The 22,168-nt window shown below is 47.1% G+C and overlaps 10 protein-coding genes across 10 annotated transcripts; 4 read left to right on the top strand and 6 right to left on the bottom strand.

Moving 5' to 3' along the window:
• Nucleotides 1-332: 332 nt before the first annotated feature.
• On the bottom strand, nt 333-1,557 carry L199_006224 (uncharacterized protein; the record flags this gene model as incomplete). The annotated part of the gene is made up of 2 exons (XM_064891924.1): nt 333-1,015; nt 1,080-1,557. The coding sequence occupies 2 exons, from the start codon at nt 1,555-1,557 to the stop codon at nt 333-335; spliced, it is 1,161 nt and encodes a 386-aa protein (XP_064747996.1).
• Nucleotides 1,558-1,868: 311 nt separating this feature from the next.
• On the top strand, nt 1,869-3,559 carry L199_006225 (uncharacterized protein; the record flags this gene model as incomplete). Its single annotated transcript, XM_064891925.1, has 7 exons — nt 1,869-2,100; nt 2,160-2,352; nt 2,413-2,539; nt 2,588-2,677; nt 2,732-2,956; nt 3,015-3,224; nt 3,284-3,559. The coding sequence occupies 7 exons, from the start codon at nt 1,869-1,871 to the stop codon at nt 3,557-3,559; spliced, it is 1,353 nt and encodes a 450-aa protein (XP_064747997.1).
• A 112-nt stretch (nt 3,560-3,671) lies between these two features.
• L199_006226 (cytosolic Fe-S cluster assembly factor NBP35) lies at nt 3,672-4,968 on the bottom strand (the record flags this gene model as incomplete). Its single annotated transcript, XM_064891926.1, has 3 exons — nt 3,672-4,346; nt 4,412-4,639; nt 4,861-4,968. The coding sequence occupies 3 exons, from the start codon at nt 4,966-4,968 to the stop codon at nt 3,672-3,674; spliced, it is 1,011 nt and encodes a 336-aa protein (XP_064747998.1).
• A 193-nt stretch (nt 4,969-5,161) lies between these two features.
• Nucleotides 5,162-8,665, bottom strand: L199_006227 (uncharacterized protein; the record flags this gene model as incomplete). The annotated part of the gene is made up of 19 exons (XM_064891927.1): nt 5,162-5,431; nt 5,501-5,842; nt 5,894-5,952; nt 6,026-6,101; nt 6,156-6,204; nt 6,254-6,333; nt 6,386-6,416; nt 6,471-6,583; nt 6,636-6,771; nt 6,828-6,916; nt 6,965-7,039; nt 7,082-7,176; nt 7,243-7,476; nt 7,556-7,601; nt 7,678-7,737; nt 7,794-8,207; nt 8,272-8,349; nt 8,400-8,412; nt 8,472-8,665. The coding sequence occupies 19 exons, from the start codon at nt 8,663-8,665 to the stop codon at nt 5,162-5,164; spliced, it is 2,454 nt and encodes an 817-aa protein (XP_064747999.1).
• Nucleotides 8,666-9,214: 549 nt separating this feature from the next.
• Nucleotides 9,215-10,549, top strand: L199_006228 (uncharacterized protein; the record flags this gene model as incomplete). The annotated part of the gene is made up of 7 exons (XM_064891928.1): nt 9,215-9,217; nt 9,276-9,393; nt 9,443-9,557; nt 9,605-9,709; nt 9,765-10,073; nt 10,132-10,194; nt 10,246-10,549. The coding sequence occupies 7 exons, from the start codon at nt 9,215-9,217 to the stop codon at nt 10,547-10,549; spliced, it is 1,017 nt and encodes a 338-aa protein (XP_064748000.1).
• A 423-nt stretch (nt 10,550-10,972) lies between these two features.
• On the top strand, nt 10,973-11,571 carry L199_006229 (uncharacterized protein; the record flags this gene model as incomplete). Its single annotated transcript, XM_064891929.1, has 2 exons — nt 10,973-11,457; nt 11,511-11,571. 2 exons carry the CDS (start codon nt 10,973-10,975, stop codon nt 11,569-11,571), a joined length of 546 nt encoding a protein of 181 aa, XP_064748001.1.
• A 165-nt stretch (nt 11,572-11,736) lies between these two features.
• L199_006230 (uncharacterized protein) lies at nt 11,737-13,684 on the bottom strand (the record flags this gene model as incomplete). The annotated part of the gene is made up of 11 exons (XM_064891930.1): nt 11,737-12,014; nt 12,076-12,195; nt 12,249-12,289; nt 12,381-12,474; nt 12,533-12,634; nt 12,686-12,734; nt 12,786-12,840; nt 12,891-13,143; nt 13,198-13,361; nt 13,412-13,439; nt 13,501-13,684. The coding sequence occupies 11 exons, from the start codon at nt 13,682-13,684 to the stop codon at nt 11,737-11,739; spliced, it is 1,368 nt and encodes a 455-aa protein (XP_064748002.1).
• Nucleotides 13,685-14,014: 330 nt separating this feature from the next.
• L199_006231 (uncharacterized protein) lies at nt 14,015-15,270 on the bottom strand (the record flags this gene model as incomplete). Its single annotated transcript, XM_064891931.1, has 3 exons — nt 14,015-14,197; nt 14,272-14,509; nt 14,558-15,270. The coding sequence occupies 3 exons, from the start codon at nt 15,268-15,270 to the stop codon at nt 14,015-14,017; spliced, it is 1,134 nt and encodes a 377-aa protein (XP_064748003.1).
• A 381-nt stretch (nt 15,271-15,651) lies between these two features.
• Nucleotides 15,652-20,521, top strand: L199_006232 (uncharacterized protein; the record flags this gene model as incomplete). Its single annotated transcript, XM_064891932.1, has 10 exons — nt 15,652-15,792; nt 15,834-16,528; nt 16,744-16,925; nt 17,008-18,548; nt 18,598-18,788; nt 18,838-19,096; nt 19,147-19,796; nt 19,852-20,166; nt 20,234-20,433; nt 20,490-20,521. The coding sequence occupies 10 exons, from the start codon at nt 15,652-15,654 to the stop codon at nt 20,519-20,521; spliced, it is 4,206 nt and encodes a 1,401-aa protein (XP_064748004.1).
• A 131-nt stretch (nt 20,522-20,652) lies between these two features.
• On the bottom strand, nt 20,653-21,986 carry L199_006233 (uncharacterized protein; the record flags this gene model as incomplete). The annotated part of the gene is made up of 4 exons (XM_064891933.1): nt 20,653-21,057; nt 21,137-21,677; nt 21,738-21,772; nt 21,834-21,986. The coding sequence occupies 4 exons, from the start codon at nt 21,984-21,986 to the stop codon at nt 20,653-20,655; spliced, it is 1,134 nt and encodes a 377-aa protein (XP_064748005.1).
• Between the last annotated feature and the right edge of the window lie 182 nt (nt 21,987-22,168).

The following is a 22,168-nucleotide window of genomic DNA, read 5'->3' on the forward strand; positions in this document are numbered from 1 at the left end:
TCAAAACTCACCCAGAGAGAAGCCGAACTGGACGGTCGGAAGAGCCAAGGCCTTTGAACAACTTCTCCAATATATTCTGTCGACTGGACAATTGCAATCCATCCGCCACAGTCCTGGCCGGTGTGTGTTCAACAAATAACGCCAATGAGCGGAAGGATGACATGTCGACTTTGGACATCTTCAACCATAGATCGAAGCACCGGTCCGAGAGCGGCTGCGACGGACTTGCGGTGTGGGATGAACACCCAGCTAATGCGCAGGGCAGTTGCGGGGCTATTCCATTCAGTCGATGAAGATCACTAAAAATCAGCTGGATCTCGATGTAGGATTACTCACTCTCTCGCCAAAAGCCACTCCAGCAGATCGTCTTGGGGAGCGAAATCCGTGATTATCTGTCGAACGAGCTGAGCAGATCTCTCTTCCTCTCCCTCAGATCTCTTCCTCTTCTTTGATGTTGGCGGACTGGTCAATCGAGGATTCCTATCCAATTTTTCTAGCCTCATGTTATCCTTCTGCGCCGCTTCCTTCCAGCGATTGAGCGTCTCTGGTTGAATCAGATGTCGCATCATGCCGGTGGTTATACTTGGAGTCACTTGAGAAACTAGGAAGCAAATTTTGGCAAAATCCACATCATCTTGAGCGTCCAGTTCGTTATGATGTGGGTAGAGTGACCACCACAATTCAAGCCGAAGAGCAGGGTCGGAAACACATAAGGTTTCGTAAAATAAGCGCATTCGCTCTCGCCATGCGTGGTCGGGTTGGTTGGGGAGAGAAGAGATGAAGAGGCAGCCTTTGGTCAATGCAAACGGGCGTGGCAAGGCGCATGCAGCAGTCACAGCATCGGTATATCTGATTTGCAATGATGGCGTGTTGACGAGACGGCTAGTCTGGGATAAGAGGGACGAAGCGGTCGAAAGATGGTGATCGGAGAATGGAAGACGTGATCGTAAGACAAAAGAAAGAACGAATATAAGGGTGATGGGAGTCTGAGGCAGATCCGAATGGCCGAAGAGAACTGCTTTTCTCCCGGAGAGGATGTCTAATCTTTATCAGCTAGAGCCAATCGTTGGATGACTTACCTTGACAAAAATTGTTCATATGGCCGATCACCACCCCCAATCTCCTAGACCCCTTCGCCCAGCTCACATCATCCACAGAGAGATTCCTACCTATAGCCACCAGAGCAGCGACCATCGAAGTCAGCAAGTCGTCATATAAGGCATCTTGACCAAGCTGCGCTGCGGCATGAACCAATTTTGGAAGTAACCAGTAGTAGAAGGGAGTAGAATCTTGCTCTGTCGTGGTGTATAGCAGACCAGGATGTATCTTGGTCTGACGCTGGAGGATTGTGAGAGTGTAGCTGGCTTGTTGGACATTGGGGGGTGTATTACGAGCTATTGGCTTGAGGATGCAATTCTGAAATAAGACTTGCACCAATTTGCGATACTTTGATGGGTCGGCGTCTTGGCCCGAGGGTGTGAGACCTTCCTTGATGAGTTTTTCGAGGAGCTCTTGGCCCGTAGCAGACCCCAGATCCCCCATGTCATCTGGTGTCATGGTATGGTGCTGAGCTGGATATATGGATATGGTGATGAAGAGGCGGTAGTGACAGTGAGGAAGATGAGATATCAAAGTAGCAAATAGTTGACTGTGTATGGTGGAGGTATTACTTAACTTTACGCGTCAGATCAGTACCACGTGGCCGTATATCTGTTAATTTTGATTCCGTTATTTCACTGTCATAACTATTCGATACCTGTGCTGTTGTCACTATGTTATGAGTGTCTTTCATCTTTCACCTTGGATCTGACCTTCAATCAATCCCATTGAACAACTCATCTTCTCAACACCCGTACATCTCTGTCGCCATGTCAAAGAAATCAGATCTTCTCGTCAGGGTCAGGTATCTCAATCCGGTGCCCAATCCGCCTTTTCCCCCAAAGTTGCTCGATGTATCAACCGATATAAACCGATTAGGAGAACCAAGCTACCTCAACCACCTGGCCGCTAGTACCCAGCTGCCTATGCTCGTCGACTCTGAGATGGGTATGCCATTAGACCTAAATGCGTATGATGGAATATGGGATGGTCAGGACCAAAGTGAGTCATGTCAGCTTATGTAGGTTGAATAATTGTTTATTTATGCTACTATGTAATAGCCTTGAACCCTGCGCTTGATGCTGGACGAGTTCATCATCCGATAGATGTCGCTCTTTTGGCACCTTTCAACCCACCACCAGAAGCCAATGGGGACGTCAAGGTGCCTGTGGCAACAGAAGTGTCCTGGATGAGGAATAACAATTATCTGACTAGAAAGAATAACGCTCGACGCAAAGAGGCCGCAGAGGCAAAGTGAGTCCTTTCATGCCGATTAATATAGATGATTAGGCCTTTGCTGAGTGTTGTACATAGGGCCGAGGAGGTAGTAGATGCATCAGAAGCTGCTCAAATAATGGCAATTGAAAAATCATTCCATGATCTATACGAACAGGATCCCAAAGATATCAAACACCCAGATAAGAAGAAGCGGGGATTGACGGTCGTAGAAGTGAGTCAGACGAGACCGAAACTTTAGCTGACGTTTCAGAGCTACGATATCTTGCCAGATGTGGAAAGCTGGGAGAATTCATATGCCCTGGTTAGATTCCCGGAACGTCCCTCAGCAGCAACGGCAATTGTAAGTGACATTCCATGAGAGAAACCTCCATGTTAAGCTAACGAGAGACACCAGAACCCCGCTGCCACTGCCTCTTCACCTCGGTTGGCTAAAGCTATCTTGAGACCGATCAGAGAGGACGAAGACCAGCAGCTGATTGAATTCTATCTACCGAAAGAGGAGGATCTCACCAATTTGGAAGAAGCATATGAACGCGCGATCCCGTCTGATGAGGTTGACAATGTATATGCTGTCACACAAGAGGACCCTAACGATCCTACGCTTCCTGATATCTTCCCTGTAAGTTTACGATTGATGCAAGAGAGGTAAACATGGCTGACTGTCACTGTTCTTGCAGCACGTGCATTATGATCGAATTCGAATGTACGAAGTTCTCTCAGCAGCCCCACCTACAAAAGAAATACTGGTATCGTTCCAGGAAGATCAGAACGAGAGAGAGGAGGAAGATGGAAGTGATGAGGATGACGAGCGTCCGAAGAAGAGGAGAAAGGGTGTCTACTACCACGAGATTAACTTCAGGACTCTTTTGCGGAAGACGCGAGCCAAGGTGAGTCTGACGTTCATGTTCCGGTGTACTTGCTCGAATACTGATGCTACTCGATATAGCGACGAGAGGAGGTGGCACTCACGGCTGACCTGTGGGACAAAGCTGTGGTGGGCTATCGACAACCTGCGGGCAAGGATGAGAAGGAAAGGGAAATGAGTAAAGCCCAGGTATCGGATCCAACCTGGGCCAACGAGGAATTACGAAAATTGAGAGGTGGAGATAACATGGCTGAACTCCAAGGAGAAGCGATCCAAGATGAAGATGTTGAATTGGATGAAGAGGCTCAAAAGATAGAAGCAGCTGTCCACGAGGAGGAGGATGCCGATGAAGATTAAGTGATCTATGTATCTGTATCTTTGTATACTAATCATATCCGAAAGTCATCTTTCGATTATTCTATATGAACCTAGATGCATACAACTATGTGATAATTTATGAAAACAAAATCTATTCGTCTCCCAAAATCTCTCTTATCCTCTGTACAATATCTAGATATGCGATAGTCGCAGGACTATCAGGATATTCGTCCAAGAAGCTCATTCCTTGATCACAGGTCATTCCAATTCTAGGATCAAGCGGTACTTTGCCTAACAATTCTATTCCCAGCTCTTTACCCATAGCTTCTGCGCCACCCGTTGTAGGAGCGAATATCTGATTCTCATTCTTACATTTCGGACAAACGAAACCTGACATGTTCTCTACTAAGCCCAAGATGGGTATCCCCACCTTCCGACAGAAATCAATTTCTTTCCTCACATCTTGCAATGCTACTTCTTGAGGTGTAGTGACCAGCACCGCTCCGTCTATTCCAGTTTCTTTGAGGTACTGAACGATGGAGAGATGTTCGTCTGACGTTCCAGGTGGTGTATCCACTACCATATAATCTAGATCTCCCCACTCCACATCTTTCAAAAACTGCTTTATCAATCCGTTCTTCTTGGGTCCTCTCCATATGACCGCATCAGAGTTGGAAGGCAATAAGAATCCTATGGACATGACAGCGAGATTATCGAGGGCGTAAGCTGGAGACCAGCCGGATGAGGAGGTGTGTATGGTAGATGATGATAAACCCATTAGCAAGGGTATGGAGGGTCCACAAATGTCGATATCCATTATACCAGTCTAACATAGCGATATCAGGTCAACTTTGTCGTCGTAAGCGGTCATAAGAGCTTCAATCTGCTCACCTGACATTCTTCATCTGCAGCTAAAGCCCATGACAATCCAGCTGAAAATGTGCTTTTCCCCACTCCACCTTTACCAGACAAGACCAAAACCTTTCTCTTGACCGACTTCATCCTCTCTCTAATCAGCGGTAAATCCGGATCCGGTCCTTTTGGTCCTTCTGCGCAAACAGCTTGATTCGGACATCCTTCGCATGCATCGGCCTTTCCCGCTTGAGATGATTCCACGCCCTGTTCCATAGGCAGATTAGCTAATGTTAGAAGGAGAAGAAGGCATTGACGAAAAGAGTAAAAATAAAGCAGAGGGGGCTATATGCTAGCATCAGGAGAGATGAAGAAGGAGATGGTAGTTCGGGGTATCAACAGGATGGAACGGTACTATCGAATGGAGAAGGGAAAGGGCTGGGACTAAATGGGGCAGAAGAGGGAGAAGAAGTTGGAGCGCAACTCACAGGACAATGTTCCGGGGCGTTGTCGGGGACAGATGAGGGTAGGACGGTAGAAGTAGGGCCGAGAGGAAGGGGTGATGGGGGAGGCAGAGGTGATTGTACAGCTATCATTTTATATTGTCACGCTGAGAAACATACAAAGATGAAAGGATAGAAATAAAATCAAATGGATTTTTATTTTGCTGACTGATCATGGTGGACCACCTTCGGCCGTTTTGCCACCCGGAATCAAATCTCATTTGTTGACTTTATGATACATGGTCTATTTAAAGTGTGATCTTATAAAAAGCTACAGGGATCATGATTATGCTGCATTGTCTTCCAGATCTGGGACCTCTCCGCACCAAGCTGGATCTTCCCCGTGCTCTTTGGTGTATCTATCATGAAGTACGAGTTGATGTTGCCAGAAACTTGACAGCTCATGAGCTCGAACGCCAACCGGATGATTGGGTTGGTCCCTGAAGACTCGTTGAACAGCAATGTCGGCTAGAGTGTACCGAGAAGTATTATTGAGTCGTAACATCGACCAAGGAGTAGTGGTTGTTCCTTCTTCGATGTAGCCGAGGATATCAAACTGAACAGGATTGGGAAAAGTTAGCATCTTATCTCATGGTACAACAATGGCCTGCTAAACCCAACTCACTCTTGATCTTCCAACACGGGCGTTTCTGTTGAACAACAGACTTGCCATGTCTTTGGGATAACCATGGAAGTTGATGATAACAGGCTTGTCAGGGGTGAATAAGCTGTCGAAGGCATCTTGAGTGAGTGCGTGTGGGTGAGCTCCGATGGGACCAAGGATGAGCAAGTCGTTGATATTGACGACTCGGACTTTGACACCGTTGTTTCGTAAAATGGCGGCGGCAGCGATCACCTCAAATGTAACCTCTACACCGCAGCCAACAAGCACAATGTCTGGATCTCGGCCTCCGTCAGATGAATAGTTGGTCCAGACAGAAGCACCGGCAATGCAGTGCCGCTCAGCCTATATATCGAGATCAGTCGAACTGCCGTACCAAGAGTTGGCAAAACTTACTTCATCGGCGGTTAGCCAGCCTCGGGTAGGGTTCTTGGAGCCAATCACCAGGTTGATGTCTAAATGATCAGCTCAGGGTCCAGATCATTCGTCACTCACTATTCTTGGATCTAAGGCAATGGTCGATAGTACTGACACTACAATTGGCATCGGCTGGCAAGTAAATCCTTGCAAGGTGTCGAGGAAGCCCAATGAAGGATCCGATTAGCTATGTGAACCGGTCAGTGTCATTCCCATACAAAGTTGCTATGCTTTGACTGACCCCTGGGTTTTGGTGAGAGTATCCGTTGTGTTCTTGTCGCCAGAGAGTACTACGGGAACATGTCAGCGAGGAAGGATCCCTTGAACCGTTCAACCTACCTAGTTTCGATATACGTCAGACCCGCAACATCACCTCGCCATTTAGTATCGAGAGCCATTTTGACGAATTTGGCATATTGCTGTCATGCCATCAGTATTGTAGTCACACTAGGGTGATGACCACAGACTCACCTCGATCATGGTCTGAACGATACCGAGGAAACTTATGCAACAATCTGATGAGAACTTGCTTCAGTAAGACAAAACCTGAGCTCACCTCTCGTATGAAGGGAATAGTGCGTGTCGACCGGTGAGGGTGTAACCTTGCATCCAGCCTTGCAAAGTGTGTTCTGAAAGCATTTCAATCACTCGACCACCATTGTTGGCAGTCTAACCATCGTTAGCGACAACGCAAGGGCGTCACATTGAACGTAATATTCACCTCAGGATCCCATTGGAAGTTTCGGTGACTGACTTCCAAAGCCTCGTCTAGCTTGTTACTGGTGATTTCGTCAGGTGAAAATATTCGGAAACTGGTCGGATTCTTCTTGATGATCTCGGCAACATAGGAGCCCACACTTCAATGAGACATATCAGACCGAGTAAAAGCTACTTCAATAAATACAACACTCACGCTTTCATGTTTGACACCGGCTCGTCGAGCTTGTGAGTGAAGTCCTTCCAGTCAGGTGCTTGCAAGGGCTGGAAGCCTCTATATGTAGCCTAGGGAGATATCAGCCCAGGATCCATCGTTTCATGCGAGATACTCACATCTACCATGCCCATACGCCTTTGCTGATCTTTCGGGATGATTCGAAGAGCGACATCATCGATAATGCCTGATGCCTTGTTTACGGAGTTGTGAGCTTTTGAAGCACCGGAATCGACTTCAGTGTGGAATAGCTCATGAGGTCCGTATGATTTGAGCCATTGCTCCAGAAGGCCAAACTCCTTGTCATCGGCAGCGGCCTTGGGTAGGGGAACTGCGAGGAAGATGTTACAATATCAGTCCAAAGCGCATGTTGTCAAGAAGCGGAAAGTTATCCCACCCTGATGAGCTCTCCAACTGCCTTCGATAGGATTACCTGCTGATTTTCTAGGTCCGGTCCATCCTTTAGGGGTTCTCATGACGATCAGAGGCCATCGGGGCTTAGTGATTGGTTTACCAGATCTGGCAGCGGTCTGGATCTTCTTGATCTCTTGATACGCCCATTCCATGGATGCAGCCATATCATAGTTTATAGCAGTATCATGCTCGTGATCGGATGTGGCCCCTTCGTATTCTACGATTCGAACTTGATATCCGTAGCCAGTAAACAGACAACCAATCTATTCGTCAGCGCAGAGCCGTATCATGGTGACTTACCTCAAGATCATCCATGGTACCAGCGATAGTCCTCTCACCGATCTAAAAATGTTATTCAGTTTATACTCTTCATGCAAGGTAAAGGAGGGAAAAAGTGATCCCCATCGACAAAACTCACCTTGAAACCGTTCAGGTGAAGAATAGGCAGGACTGCACCGCTTTCAGCGGGATCGAGGTACTGAAAGATCTTTGGTCAGAGATCGGACGAGCTCAACATGGACACCTCCAACTCACCTTGTGAGCATGCCATGCGGTAGCCGTTGGACCAGTCTCACTTTCTCCATCTCCAATGACAGCGACGGTTATGTGGTCTGGCTTGTCCATGACACTGCCATATGCTACGGCTAAGCAGTACCCTAGCTCACCACCCTCGTGAATTGCACCAGGCGTTTCGGCATTGACGTGACTGGGAAATCCTCCCGGAAGAGAGAATGCTCGAATGAAGCTTTCAAGTCCCTCTCTCGACATTGGGTATTCAGGATAGAAGCGAGTGATAGCGCCTTCCATGAATAGAGTTGACAACAGAGCAGGGGCTCCGTGACCTGGTCCAGTTAGAAACATAAAGTATGGTGCACCTTCATCAGTCTCATGATGAGTGATGAGGTTATTGGTATGGGCATAAGCGAAATTGAGACCTGGGCAAGTTCCCTGTGGGTATCCAAAGTAGACCGATTCAGTAATGTACGTCTCCAACGATTACTCCTCTACTCACCCAATGACCCAAAAGTCGTTTCTTGACATCCTCGGTCTTCAAGTCTCTAGTTAAAAGACCATTATCCCGGAGGAAGATCTGTTCTATCCATCAGCTTTAATCCTTCCAGCCAAGGTGCGTATACTCACCTGGGCAGCTGATCTGAGAGGAACTTCACATCAGCCTACATTACCTTTAGTGTACGACTCGATCAGACTCACAGGTAGTTGGCCGTACGCTGGTAAGCCAGAAGGCCTTCCAGATCGAACGATTTGTCATCTTTCAACTGTTTGATGTCACCATCGAGATTGACGAGGAGCTGTTTGACCAGATCTTCAGGTAAAGACGAGGCTTTGGGAGGAGTTACGGAATCGAATTTTCCGGTTGCGGATGATGCGAGGCCAGTGGTCGCCATTATGATGTTGTTTTGCTAATCTGCTATTGCTACAGTAGAAATGAGAGATAATAGATAAGATGATACAGTTGAGTACGAGTATGGTGGGGAATCTATAGATAAACGATGATACCGTTCATACCTCATAGATACTCATATCTACGCATTCCCAATATTCATCGCCGTTCAACTTTTCAACATTCCATCCCTCTACAATCATCATACACAACGACGTCATAGACGGTGTTTCATACGGTCACAAGATAGATCGTTGCATCATCATTTTTGTGCCCACTGTCTGTCTCATTACCAACTGTGCTAATCAATCAGGCGAACACTAGAGTCCAGGGACGGTCGATTACGATTGTTTGTAGTGTCAGGGATTCAATTGGAAACTCGGCCAGGTGCTTATTGTTCTGTTGTTCTGTTGTCTTTGTCTTTCTACATGCCCTCCACCTGCAAGTCATTTGGTTGTTCACAAGAAAAGGTGTAAATACCCTCATTGTCACCCAGTATCTTGCATTACATCTGGAGCATATTCCGCCATCGATATATATCAGAGGCAACGATATGGTGAGCTCAGCTACATACATCGCAGACACATAACATCTGATTTCTCCCTCCTGACCAGTCAGTCGCAACGTCATCGTATATCCCGCTCGCCGAGCGTAATCTTTGGAACGATGTTAAACCAATAGCTCAGGATGATGGGCCGAATCCAGTGGTACCTATCATGTACTCGGAGGAATGTAAGTATACAAATGCCGAAATTTGGTGTCCTGCTAATGTCAATGGTAGATCGAGATGCAATGGACTACTTCCGAGCTATTGCTGCGACAGAGGAGCGATCCGAGCGAGCTTTAGAGTTGACAGAGACTATCATACGGATGAATCCGGCTCATTATACTGTTTGGTAAGTACATGATCTAACATGACGACAAACAGCTGACAGCTGCGCAGGCAATATCGTATGGCAACACTTTTGGAACTGAAGAAGGACTTGGAAGAGGAATTGCAGTTGATGAACGAGTTTGCGATACAGAACCTGAAGAGTTATCAGGTATGGTGAGTGCCAATCAACAGCAATCCCTACTTGACGATGGCTAACATCTGGGTCTAGGCACCATCGTCTCTTGCTTCTGACACATATATCACCTCAAGACCCGTCATTTGAAATCGAATACATCCACCAATCGCTTCTACCCGACCCAAAGAATTACCACACGTGGGCCTATCTCCACTGGCTGTACTCTCACTTCTATACTTTGGGCAGGATCAGCGAGAAACAATGGCAGGATGAGCTAAGATGGTGTGAGGAGATGTTGAGGGTCGACGGAAGGAATAACAGTGCCTGGGGTTGGAGATGGTACCTCAGAGTAGCAAAACCAGGAGCAGAAACGGCGAAGGATGGACTGAAAGATGAACTGAAGTGAGTTCACCCTGAATCTGGTCCAAGAGGTATTAAAGCTGACGGTGAACATTAATAGCTACGTTCTTAAATCTATCCACTTGATTCCTCATAACGTATCTGCGTGGAACTATCTTCGAGGGTGAGTCGACCATCAAATCATTGTACATTATGCTGACTTATTCTCATATAGCCTTCTGCGCCATTTTAAACTCCCCTTGACCCCTTTGCTACCTGCTATCCTTCCATACACTGCTCGGCCATCATCAACAGTACCAGAGATACCGCAAGATTTCGATTTCGCGACTCATTCGGTGCCTTTGCCGAATGATACGCCTCTCCCTGTACCGCTAGCTCTCGAGTATCTGGCGGATGCCTTGATAGAGCAAGGCTCAAATGCTGAGGCGGGTGAAGTGTTCTCGGAACTAAGTACTCAATATGATAAGATGCGGGCGGGGTATTGGGAATACAGGCGCCGGGAGTGCGTTGAAGAATAAGTAGCTCAAGTGTCTGACTGAAATTTGGTGTCTAATTGTGTATGTATACTCTGCATTGTTCAGCTCTCTCTGCATCTCAGTATGAAAGGCATACGTGTATCACGACTTCTCTGCTTCTTGTAGACTTCATACTTTTCTTGATGTTCGATTCCCACATGATAGCTTGGAGCACAGTTCTCGATAGCACCAAGTCCATGATTCTTTCTATCGTATACTGATCGTGTACCTGCAAGCTATCAGTCGTACATGCTCGTCAAAGATGCCAATTCTGTACTGCAGTGCGACTATCTGCATGGTATACTGTATGGTGCCTGAAAGCACTGGATATCTACGCAACCACATAAACATCATGTCTTAATCTCGTATGCTCACTCATCTTTCTTCCTGCTTTCCATCTAGCAAAACACGCTCAAAGACTTCACCATGCCATCTGACCGACTCGATCCATATCTCGGTCAGCCCTACATCCTGTTCTACCATTGGGAAGTCGATTCCAAAACACCGTTTCACCTGGCATGTATGTCCCAATGGTTCGCGACATCCTTCATCGATCCCGATCATTCACACTTGACCTTCCCGACCGCCGAGCATTATATGATGTATCGTAAAGCACTCTTGTTCGACCCTGAAGTAGCAGATGAAATTGCCAAAGCACCTACACCTGAAGAAGCAAAAGAGAGGGGAAGGAAGATCCGGAATTTCGATAGGGCCAAATGGAATGAGATCAATGATGGAGTGGTGGAAAGGGGGAATTACCTCAAATTCAGTCAGAATGTAGAGTTGAAGAAGGTGATTCTGAAGACTAAAGGGAGAACGCTGGTGGAATCTAGTCCGACTGATAGGATATGGGGGATCGGTTTTGGTGTAGATGATGCGGAAAGTAAAGAACATGAGTGGGGTGCGAATAGGTATGTCATAATTGTCATTCTCTTATGGCTTCTACTGATCTGATGCTCCACAGAATGGGTCTCGCTCTGACGAGAGCACGAGATAGACTGGTCAAGGAGCATTTAGAAAAGTGATCTGGCAGCTGGATGCAAGGCAAAATATGATTTCCTTCGGCTAGATCTTCATTGTCAAAGTGTCAGAGAGCCAGAATATCGTTTCCCAAACATTGATAACACTTTTACTGTAGCATATAATCCTTCATTCATGTATAATATTGATTATTTACTATAACATTTAATTTATATCGCAGCAAACTCTTTACAGCTCAAGATATCTTCAACCTCACCAACTCCCCGCTTAAACTTTTTGAACTCCTTTTTCACCTCTTTGGCAAACGCATCGTCACTTAGGAATTTGGCTCCAATGACGGCTAACCCTTTAGCGACTTTCATAGCTAATCTGTGAGCTTCGGGTTTACCTGCTGACTCGGCGAAGCCAGCTGTATGGTTGCCTGATCCGGTAGGAGAGGGAATCATGAAGTTTGGAGCAAAGGCTGGACATTTGTAGGTGACATTGCCTGATACATGTCGTACATCAATAAAGGTGGGTGACCAAAAGTTGAGTATCGGAAGACTCACCGTAATCTGTACTGGCTGTGGTCATCCCGGTCATCTCCAGCTTATCACCAAATGTCTTCTCCATGAAATCTTGGTACGACAAGGACAATGGTAAATTGTTTTGTACATCCGCATATACCTCTTTAGAGATGTGAGCAATTCAATTCTTTGACACAGTTGATCTCGAAACTTACCTTGGTCAGGAGCAGATATATTGAATTTGCAACCGGTTGCTCTACGCACGGGAATCAGTTAAACCTCAAAGAGGTGGAAGAGATAGGGAGGCGATCAATGGGAGATGCCAGACATAGGCAAAAGGTACTCACTCTGCTGCAGATTTGAAGCATGCTATAGTCTTTCGTCTCAACTCTAAACATGCTTTCACGTCCAACGCACGCGTACTGTACGACACTTTGGCGTCTGTGGTGCATTTTAGTCATTCAGTTTATGCTGCCTATTTCGAGGATGTGGAACTTACATTTTGGTATAATGTTTTGTGCCCACGTCTCAGATCCTAGAATGATACCGTGAACCCTCATGGTAGGTTCAAGCTGTTGCCTTAACATTGAGACCGCGGTATCTACGAAGTTTTAGTAAGCGATGTTGAATTGAAGATACCCAAAACACTCACAGCCTTGCACGGCAGCATCTAGTGCATTGATACCCATCCACGGTGCGGCCTGTCAATTCATCAGCTTGCACTCGCCAGCCCTCTAACAGGTCGAACTTACTCCAGCATGAGCCCCTCGACCATGGAACTCGATCTCAAAACCGGAGCGAGCGAGACTAACATAAGTAAATTAGCCTTAAACCCCATTAAATCTTGTTTGACTCACGTAGCTGGTCCATCAACGGGACATGATCCGGTGAAAGGTGTTGGACCGTATCCTCCACCAGGATGAGCCATACCACAGGCATCGAGATCGTCATATACACCTTCATTGAGCAAGATAACCTTTCCACCTCCACCTTCTTCAGCAGGGGTACCGATGAGCTTGACAGTACCTGAGATATTGCATGCTTTCAAAGCTGCTTTTAGTCCAACGGCGGCAGCGACTCCCACAACAGCGATGAGATTGTGTCCACAAGCTAAAAAGAGTAAGGAGTATCAGCGGTACCCAACTCAAGGTTGATGCAACTCACCGTGACCGACTTCGGGTAAAGCGTCAAATTCAGAGTTTAGGCCGAACACTCTACCTCCTTCGCCGTGGGTATAGGTTGCGACGAATGCAGTAGGGAGACTACTAGGATTGCTCAACTTGAAGCCAAGCTTCTCAAGAGCTTTCACTAAGTGTTCGTGGGCTTTGCTATGGACCCTCTCAGCTCTGACTAACGCATCCTTGCTCGGTTGACTCACAATTCTTTAAATCCAAGCTCAGGGTTGTCTGTAACGTAACCAGCTGCATCAGCAAGAGCCGAACATAAGGGATATGGGGGCTCACTCACCATGTATAGCAAGATTAAGAGCCCTTATGTCTTTATCCACAGCATCTATAGCATCGAATACCGCATCTTGGATCTCATCAGATACAAGGGTGGGCGTGTTTGGCACGAGATCACGAAGACTGTCGATGGTCTGGTTGACCAGGGCTTGGATATCAACAGGTAGGTCGGCGCTGGCTTGTCTCATGATGTTATCGATGGCTATCTCGGTGGGAAGAGTTGTAGAGATAGCACAAGAAGAGATGGGTACGGAGGGGGGCTGTTAGTCATGTGAGTTTGTGGAAGTGTTCGTCGAGATAAGGGTGGGCTCGGATTTGACCGACGTCAGTTGTCACGTGGTACCAATTTGCCGAACTCCGAGATGTCACATCTCGGATCTTGGTCGTGGTCGATGATCGACTATTGTACGGAAGAGGTGAAGGAAAGAAGTAGTAAGAGTATGCGGCACACAGTTGTTATGAACAGCAACAGCGATCAGCGACGGCCATGGCAGATGTATACGATGCATACTATGACTTTACCACGAGGCCGTGATCACCGCTCCAGGTGCAGTACATATCGATGAAATCGGGTTTGAAAAGATGAAACCTCCTTCACTCAGTCCTAGGAAACCATCAACTACTCGGGGTGATCCAACTAGCACCTCACCCTCTTCGTCAGAACGACCAAGTGCGGAAAATTTGATGGTGTCCGATTTGGGCTGAGGGATCGAGACGGCGGTTTTTCGATGCATGAACTAATGCATCAGCGATGTAAATCAATGATGAAACTCACTTGTATGGTTTGACCAGCTAACAATGAATCTTCCATATCCAAAGACATAGCTCCTCGACTTGGATCTCCACTTAAAATCTTGACCACTTGTTGTACTTCACCATTCTCCAATATACCCAGATAAAAGTCTTCCTCTTTCGTTATACCGCTCCCGCCTCTTTTCTGTATCGCAGCGATGAGCACCTGCGTAGGGTTTGAGTTGGTCCCCTCGATGGATAACAGCATGTTCCCTTGGGCACTGGAAGAGGAATCAGCACTTATCAGAGCTGAGAGCATTCTGACTCACCCTGATATCACGGCTGGCTCCGTCATCGGAGTGAGACCGAAGCTGAGGTCGACCTTGGGACGTGACTTGATTGCTAGTCCCAGGGATCCCGAAGGATATATATTTCCATTATAAAGCAGAGTGTAAGGTCTGTTCGTTATGAAAGGTGTAGCGGCAGTGAGTATGCCTACTTTGGAAGCAGCAGGGTACATCGCATCTAACGCTTTGAGGACCGGTCCTGGCCTTCCATCGGTGAGAAGTAGGAAGCTTTCCGCTGTGACTCCCTCCAGCTCTGCTATACGCTGTTGACTCGCTTCGCCCTTCCACATCCCTGCCCATCCCTCACCAGCCAACAGAGCTTCCGCTTGCCCTTGGCCAGTTCCTTTCAGATCTTCCTCTCTCTGTGACCGCTGACTTGATGGTCGCTGAAATCGACCTACTTCGGCGGGAGGTCGGCCCGTCAAATCGCTTCGGAATATACGTGCATCGTCGAAGAAAGTAGCTATGGACAAAGTCGATTCATGCCCTGGTGGTGTTATCGAGAACGATCCGATCGAGTTGGGCAGATGGTTCTGTATTACTGGAAGGTGTTGAGGTAGGTGTTGCAGGGAAGTGGAGAGGAGGAAGATGGAGGGATCGGTCGTCTTGGCCAGGTGTGAGCTGACATACTCGGGTGTCGGTGAGAAGAATGTCTGTGCTCGGGTATGTGTCGCTCTTATGCTGGTCCTGAACATGGTGGATAGTCAGACTATCGATTTAAACGTTGAGAGCAATCCAAATCAACATTTCAGTCCCTCCACCTTACGAGCACTCGAGTATTGCGGAGGGGGTCTTAAGTGGGGGACGTATCTAGGTGTCTGGCTGCAGCTGTCAGCGGTGGTCGCCACCGAGTCCTGGGTGGTGATTCCAGCTCATACAGATGGCAAATGACGATAGCACTCAAACACGCGTAGCACTGTTCTTGAACAGGAGCAATAGCGTAAAGAGAAAGACAAAGCAGTCTCAATCCTTTATTCTCCCTACTATCCACATTAGATCATCGAAAGCAGAATAGTATATAGGTAGAAGGGGTCGACTATAACGTATCTTATGACTCGCAACGACCGACTAAGACAATGACATATACCCCTCGGTTCATACTCAACTTTCTAATATGCCTGATACTCCCCCTCCTAGCTTCAGCTGGAGATCCAGAGGTGACGGTCACTCGGATAGAAAACCTACCCAACCGACTGTTCTACTTCGATGATACTCCAGTGAGTGTACCATATAACATGCAAACGCTGATCTAGAATAGGTCGTCCTCTTCCATGATCCCGTACGACTCGCAGTCATGCGATCGCCTGACGAGGGTAAAACCTGGTCACCGATCAGCGGTCCTCAAGAAGGTGAAGCGGTTCGCCTTATCGATCATCCTCATAACAACAAGATGGCTTTCATAATCGGAAGAGATACAACTCACTGGGTCACCTACAACCAAGGAGACAGTTGGCAGTCTTTCGAAACACCTCGAGAAGCAAGCCTCGGTGCCTCCATGCTATCGTTCCATGCGGAGCAAGATGGGTGGATCCTTTTCCAAGGACGTGCATGCGAAGATACTGGTCTAGGTAAATGGGGAGGTGGTAAATCCTGCTGGGACGAAACATACTATACACAAGATGCTTTCCGGTCTCCTGCCAAACTCTTACTCGCCCAAACATCCCAATGCCTGTTCGCCCGATCTTCCCCTGCTTTCGTCAACGCTCCCGAGTCCCTCATCTTCTGCGTCGCCTTCGATTCTAGCAACAAGCCCGGAGGTGGTGGAATGCATAGCTACAAGGAGAGCAGGCTATATTCGTCCGAAGATTGGTACGAGAATAAGAAGTTTGTCGATTTAGGTATAGGGAAAAGAGCTCGGGGAGTGGTCGGTTTAGGGGTGGTATCGAAATTCATGGTAGCAGCGTTGAAGGTATCTGAGGGAGAAGGAGCAAAGAGAGCAGGCGGAGATCCAATGTAAGTTCACAAAGTCCGTAACATCGCTGATCTTCTAGGCATTTGTATGTCTCCACCGACGGCAAGGAATGGCGACAAACCCAATTCCCTCATTCCGCTCTTCCCGATCTCAAAGAAAATGCTTATACCGTCGTCGAGTCGACCACTCATTCCATCGCTGTTGACATCCTCACTTCCCCTTCGGCCAATATCGGTACTCTTTTCGTCTCATCCAGCGAAGGCACCTACTTCGTGGAAGCGTTACCAGATACCAACCGAAACGACTACGGTATTGTAGATTTCGAGCAACTGGTCGGTCTAGAGGGAGTCGGCATTGCCAATGTTGTGTCTAACCGAGAAGAGGTTGTAGGATGGGGAGAGGCTAAGAAGATTAAGAGTAAAATCACGTATGATGATGGTTCCAGCTGGAGATTAATCAAAGCTCCGCCTACCAATCTCAACGGGGACGACTGGAGCTGCGATCGTGAAAATCTCGTGAGTCACCTTAATGTTTGACAAGGCTAATTTTCAGGAATCTTGCTCTCTTCACGTGCACTCCGTCACTACCCCTCATAACATCGGTCGAGTCTTCTCATCCACCGCTCCCGGTTACGTCATGGCTGTTGGCTCTGTCGGCGATAGCCTGCTTCCCTACGAAGACTGTGATACCTTTTTGTCCACTGACGCCGGTCTCACTTGGAAAATGGTTCAAGAAGGTGCCCACAAGTACGAGTTCGGAGATCAGGGGAGTGTACTGGTCATCGTCGATGACGAAGAACCGACCGATAATGTCAAATACTCTTACGACGGCGGTGCTACTTGGTCCCAACTCGACCTCGGTGTCACCGTCCGAGGACTGGTCCTCACCACCATTCCTGACTCCACATCCCAGAAATTTCTACTCATCGGTACCCTCCCTCGTCGAGACTCTGGCAAAGGTGGTCGACATGCTCTCATCTTCCTCGATTTTGCTCCAGTTCAAACTCGGCAATGCACCAATTCCGACTTTGAAAGATGGTACGCTCGAAGCGAAGAAGGCAAGGAATGTCTTATGGGTCATAAGCAATGGTATCAAAGGCGAAAGCTCGATGCTCAATGTTACGTCGGTCACAAATTCGAAGATCCTATCGGTCATGAGGAAAATTGTGCTTGTACCGATGACGATTACGAGTGCGACTTCAACTACGTCCGTCAAGATGGTGAATGTGTCCCGGTCGGTCCTGAACCTGTCCCTGCTGGTACTTGCAATAAGGCAGATGATCGGTATTTAGGCTCATCTGGGTACCGAAAAATTCCCGGTAACACTTGCGAGAATAGATCTGACAAAGCTAAGGACAGCCCTATTATGAAGGATTGTTCCGCTGCGAGACCCAAGGAAGGGAAAGTTTCTCATGTCACCCATGAATTTGGCTCGGTCATCACTCAACACCAGTATTTCCCTGGATCCCAATCAATACTTCTTCAACTCAGCGATGGTACGGTCTGGCAATCGAGCAACGAAGGTTTCTCTTGGAAGCAGCTTTACGAGAAAGAGGCTTTCCTGGGCGTAACCATGCACTCGTTTGCGAACGAACGAGCGTACCTCCTCACCGACTCTAAGCGTATATACCATACCACAGACTATGGCCGCTCTTGGAATGTCATTACTGCGCCTGAGGTGCCCAATAACCTGGGCATACCCATCCTCGACTTCCACCCGACCAAGTCCGACTGGCTCATTTATACCGGTGCGATCAACTGTGCTGATACATTATCGACCAATTGTCGAGCTGTAGCATACTACTCCACTGACCATGGACGACGATGGAAGAAGATCGAGGAATACGTGCGTAATTGCGCTTGGGCTAGAGATGCTAGACTCAAGATCGATGAAAGAGAGATCATCTGCGAATCGTACAAGAACAAGAAGGGCTCGCAATTAGGCGGAGATTACAACCCCCTTGAACTGATCGCTGGTGCGAATTACTATTCCAAGAAGATTAAGCTCTTTGATGCGGTAGTTGGTTTTGCTAGTTTTTCGGAATATCTCTTGGTTGCTCAGGTATGTTATCAGCTTTTCATAGCCACTGTCAAAGCTGATTCATTTGTAGCTCAACGAGATGGCCGGCACCCTATCCCTTCAAGTCTCTCTCGATGGCTATCACTTCTCAGAAGGACAATTCCCTCCTTCCATGAAGATCGAGAATCGAGCATATACTATCCTCGAGAGTAACACCGATTCGGTATTCTTGCATGTCACTATGAACTCGGACACTAGCAAAGAATGGGGTAGCATCTTCAAGTGAGTGTAATCCATAATGTTCACAACATTGCACTAACAAATCTTGCAGATCCAACTCCAACGGTACTTACTACAATCTCGCTGTCGAATATGTCAACCGAAACACCGCTGGATATGTTGACTTTGAGAAGATGCTGGGCCTTGACGGAATCGCCGTGATCAATATCGTTGCCAATCCCAAAGAAGCAGATATTTCAGGAAAGAAGAAACTGCAAACTCGAATCACGCATAATGATGGAGGTACTTGGAAACCTATGAACCCTCCACCAAAAGATTCGCTCGGTCAAGAGTATGACTGTACATCCACAGTGAGTCCTTCATTTCCCTATTCTGACCTTCGCTGATACATTACCTCCAGTCCTGCTCATTGCAAATACACGGCTACACCGAGAGGCGAGATCCCAAAGCCACGTACAGTAGTCCTTCAGCTGTCGGTCTGATGCTTGCTGTTGGCAATGTTGGTGAAGAACTGGCACCATATACCGACTCGGATGTCTTCTTGACTCGAGATGGTGGTTTCACCTGGGAAGAAGTGCACAAAGATGCTCATATATGGGAATTTGGTGATTCTGGATCTATCCTGGTTCTGGTCAATGACGAAGAGGCTACGGATCACATATTGTACACCACCGACGAAGGACTGACATGGCAAGAATACGCTTTTGGTCAAACCCTTAGAATCAAGACTATACAAACTGTTCCAGATGATACCAGCCGGCGATTCCTGCTTATTGGTAACGTGCCTGGACAAGGCGAAAAATCGATCCTTGTCCACCTCGACTTTTCCGCTATCACGAACATCAAATGCGAGCTTAGCATCGAGGATCCCAATCATGATGATTTCCAACTCTGGTCACCAAGTGAAGGTAGAGAAGAGAACTGCTTGTTTGGAAGACAGACCATGTATCACCGAAGGATCAGAGACAGAAATTGTTACATCGGTCAAAGGGTGGATCAACCTAAGACCATCGTTAGGAATTGCACCTGTACTCCAGCAGATTTCGAATGGTAAGTCATACGTGTCATTCATTGATGTTTTAGCTCAATGCTGACTTCCCCATAGCGAGTTCAATTACCGACGAGATGCCAGCGGGAATTGTGTTCTCGTCGAAGGCGCTTCACCGCTGTCTATCGATACTGAATACGAACAATGTGATGGAACGACCGATTACTGGTACGAGAGGACCGAATACCGAAAGATACCTTACTCATCTTGTGAAGGTGGTGAGAGACCGGACAGAGGCAAACGACATGAATGTCCTGGTTTAATACTCCGAGGTGGACTTGGTGGATTATTCTGGGGCTCGATAGCCATCATTCCATTTGCATTCGCTGGTTTGGCCGGCTGGTACTACTGGACCAAAGGGAGTCGACCGGGGTGAGTCATGCTAACATTTTATTTGTATATGTACTGTTATCTTTCTAACGTTTGTCACACGATACAGGGCTATCCGTCTCGGCGAGCATCGTGCATTTGGAGACGATTCACCTGCAGCTGGTGTATTGTCTATCATCGCTTCCGTACCCATCTTCCTCATTGCTCTAGGACAAGAAGGATGGGCATGGGTGACGCGGAAAGTTCCATTCCTCGATGATCTCTTCGCTAGTAGGACACCGTATAGGAGTGTGCCGATTGATGATGACGGTGAGTGCATCTATAGGTTAGTCTAAAGATCGCCGCTGATGATAATTGATGTTCAGCTGAAATATTAGGTAATTATGAAGATGATTAGGAAGGAATAGAAAGAAACGCGGATAGATAACCAATGCATAGTATGATTTCAATATCTATTCTTGTACTTCTTTGTCTGCAACCTTTCCCTATCATTTTATTCGGCTTTAGTGATCTTCACGATTGGAACAGTTACTCCTTTGCATCAATCCAACGTTGATGTCTATCCAGCAATTCCTTAATTATCAATTCTTCAATCTCAACTTCACCATCTCTACCCTTTCCTGCCTCGGCGGCCCCATCCTTAAGATCATCCAATCTCAACCACGTCTCTTTGTACTCTTCCTTCTGAACCAAACCATTGACGTCGAGGGTTTTTGATTCGGCAGATTCTACGATAGGTGGAGTTTCGGTTCCCTTTATCCTATCATCCCCACTTCCCTTCTCAGGTCGAGCACTGGACGAATGGGAATTTCGCTCGACGAAGACGACTTCGTATTTACGTCGATGTAGTTCGTTTCCTATCACCAGCTGATGACCGTATCGCGATAGCGCTGCACGAGATTTGGGTATGAGCAATTGGGGTTCCGTCTCAAGCTGTATGGGACGAGGTTCGATTAGTTCCTACACTTGAGTCGTAATGTGAAAATAACACTTCTAAGCTAGTCTGACTCACCTTGAAGCTAACGATATATCCCTCTGGTGTCCATTCCTGTACTAAAGGTTTCAACACCTTTGGCACTTGATCCATTTCCAAACTCAAAGTTCCCTTATTTGACTGAATTTTATGTTCCGCAACTTTCTCTTCTGGCAAGAAGAAATCTGATACAGCGGCTGCCAAGTAAAACATCCCTCTCCTACCTAGACTCGCCATAGATGCTGTAACAGCTTTGAGTAACCATAGATAATCGTTCACAGTTTGGAATTCCACGCTGAGGAGTGATCCGGATGATTGAGCTTCGTGGTATGCTTGAAGGATCGGTAAAAGCGATTTTGTATGTTCGGGTGATACCACTATCGACGAGCTCGAGTCTGACGTGGAAGGAACGATAGATAAGAGATCTAAAAATGGATTTAAGGAATGTGAATAATGTCGTGAGAAGGGTCGTAGTGAATGTAATCTGTGTAAGAAGATGACAGCGTAGCCTTGCGATAGGAAGTATTCTGCCGATGTTGCTCCTCTTGTACCAGCTGAGAAATTATCGAGAAATCGGACACTAAAAGTCTCATTCAGAAATTCAGCTTATGGACATAACGTCCGGGTATGGTGTACGCACGTATTTGACTCGAGAGGTACGGTAGTCCCACCACTCTGAATAATTGTTATCAGTGTGTGTATGACGGTTACACATCAGATCTGAGATAACACCCACAGTGACTAGGACTACCTTCTTTCCTTTGACCGCTTTCCACTTTTCCACAAAATCATGCATCTTGTCGCTCTTCTCCTTCAGACCAGTCGGTGGTCTCTGTGTCTGGAAATAGCTCTCAGTAGAGAAACCTTGTGAGCTTGATGGTGCACCCATTTTGATGGTTTTGTTTATCTGCAGGGGATTTCTCGGGTGAGCTGATATATATGTATGTGATAGAGCGAAATGGTTTGTATATGCATAGGTGAATGTATGGGTCCAGAGAGACTGTGAATGGTACGATGATTCCATCTTATATGGTGGATGGATCGGTGCGGAGGTTATCTAGGGATATCCAC

Source organism: Kwoniella botswanensis, chromosome 1 (assembly GCF_036426115.1).
Source record: "Kwoniella botswanensis chromosome 1, complete sequence".
NCBI lineage: Eukaryota > Fungi > Basidiomycota > Tremellomycetes > Tremellales > Cryptococcaceae > Kwoniella > Kwoniella botswanensis.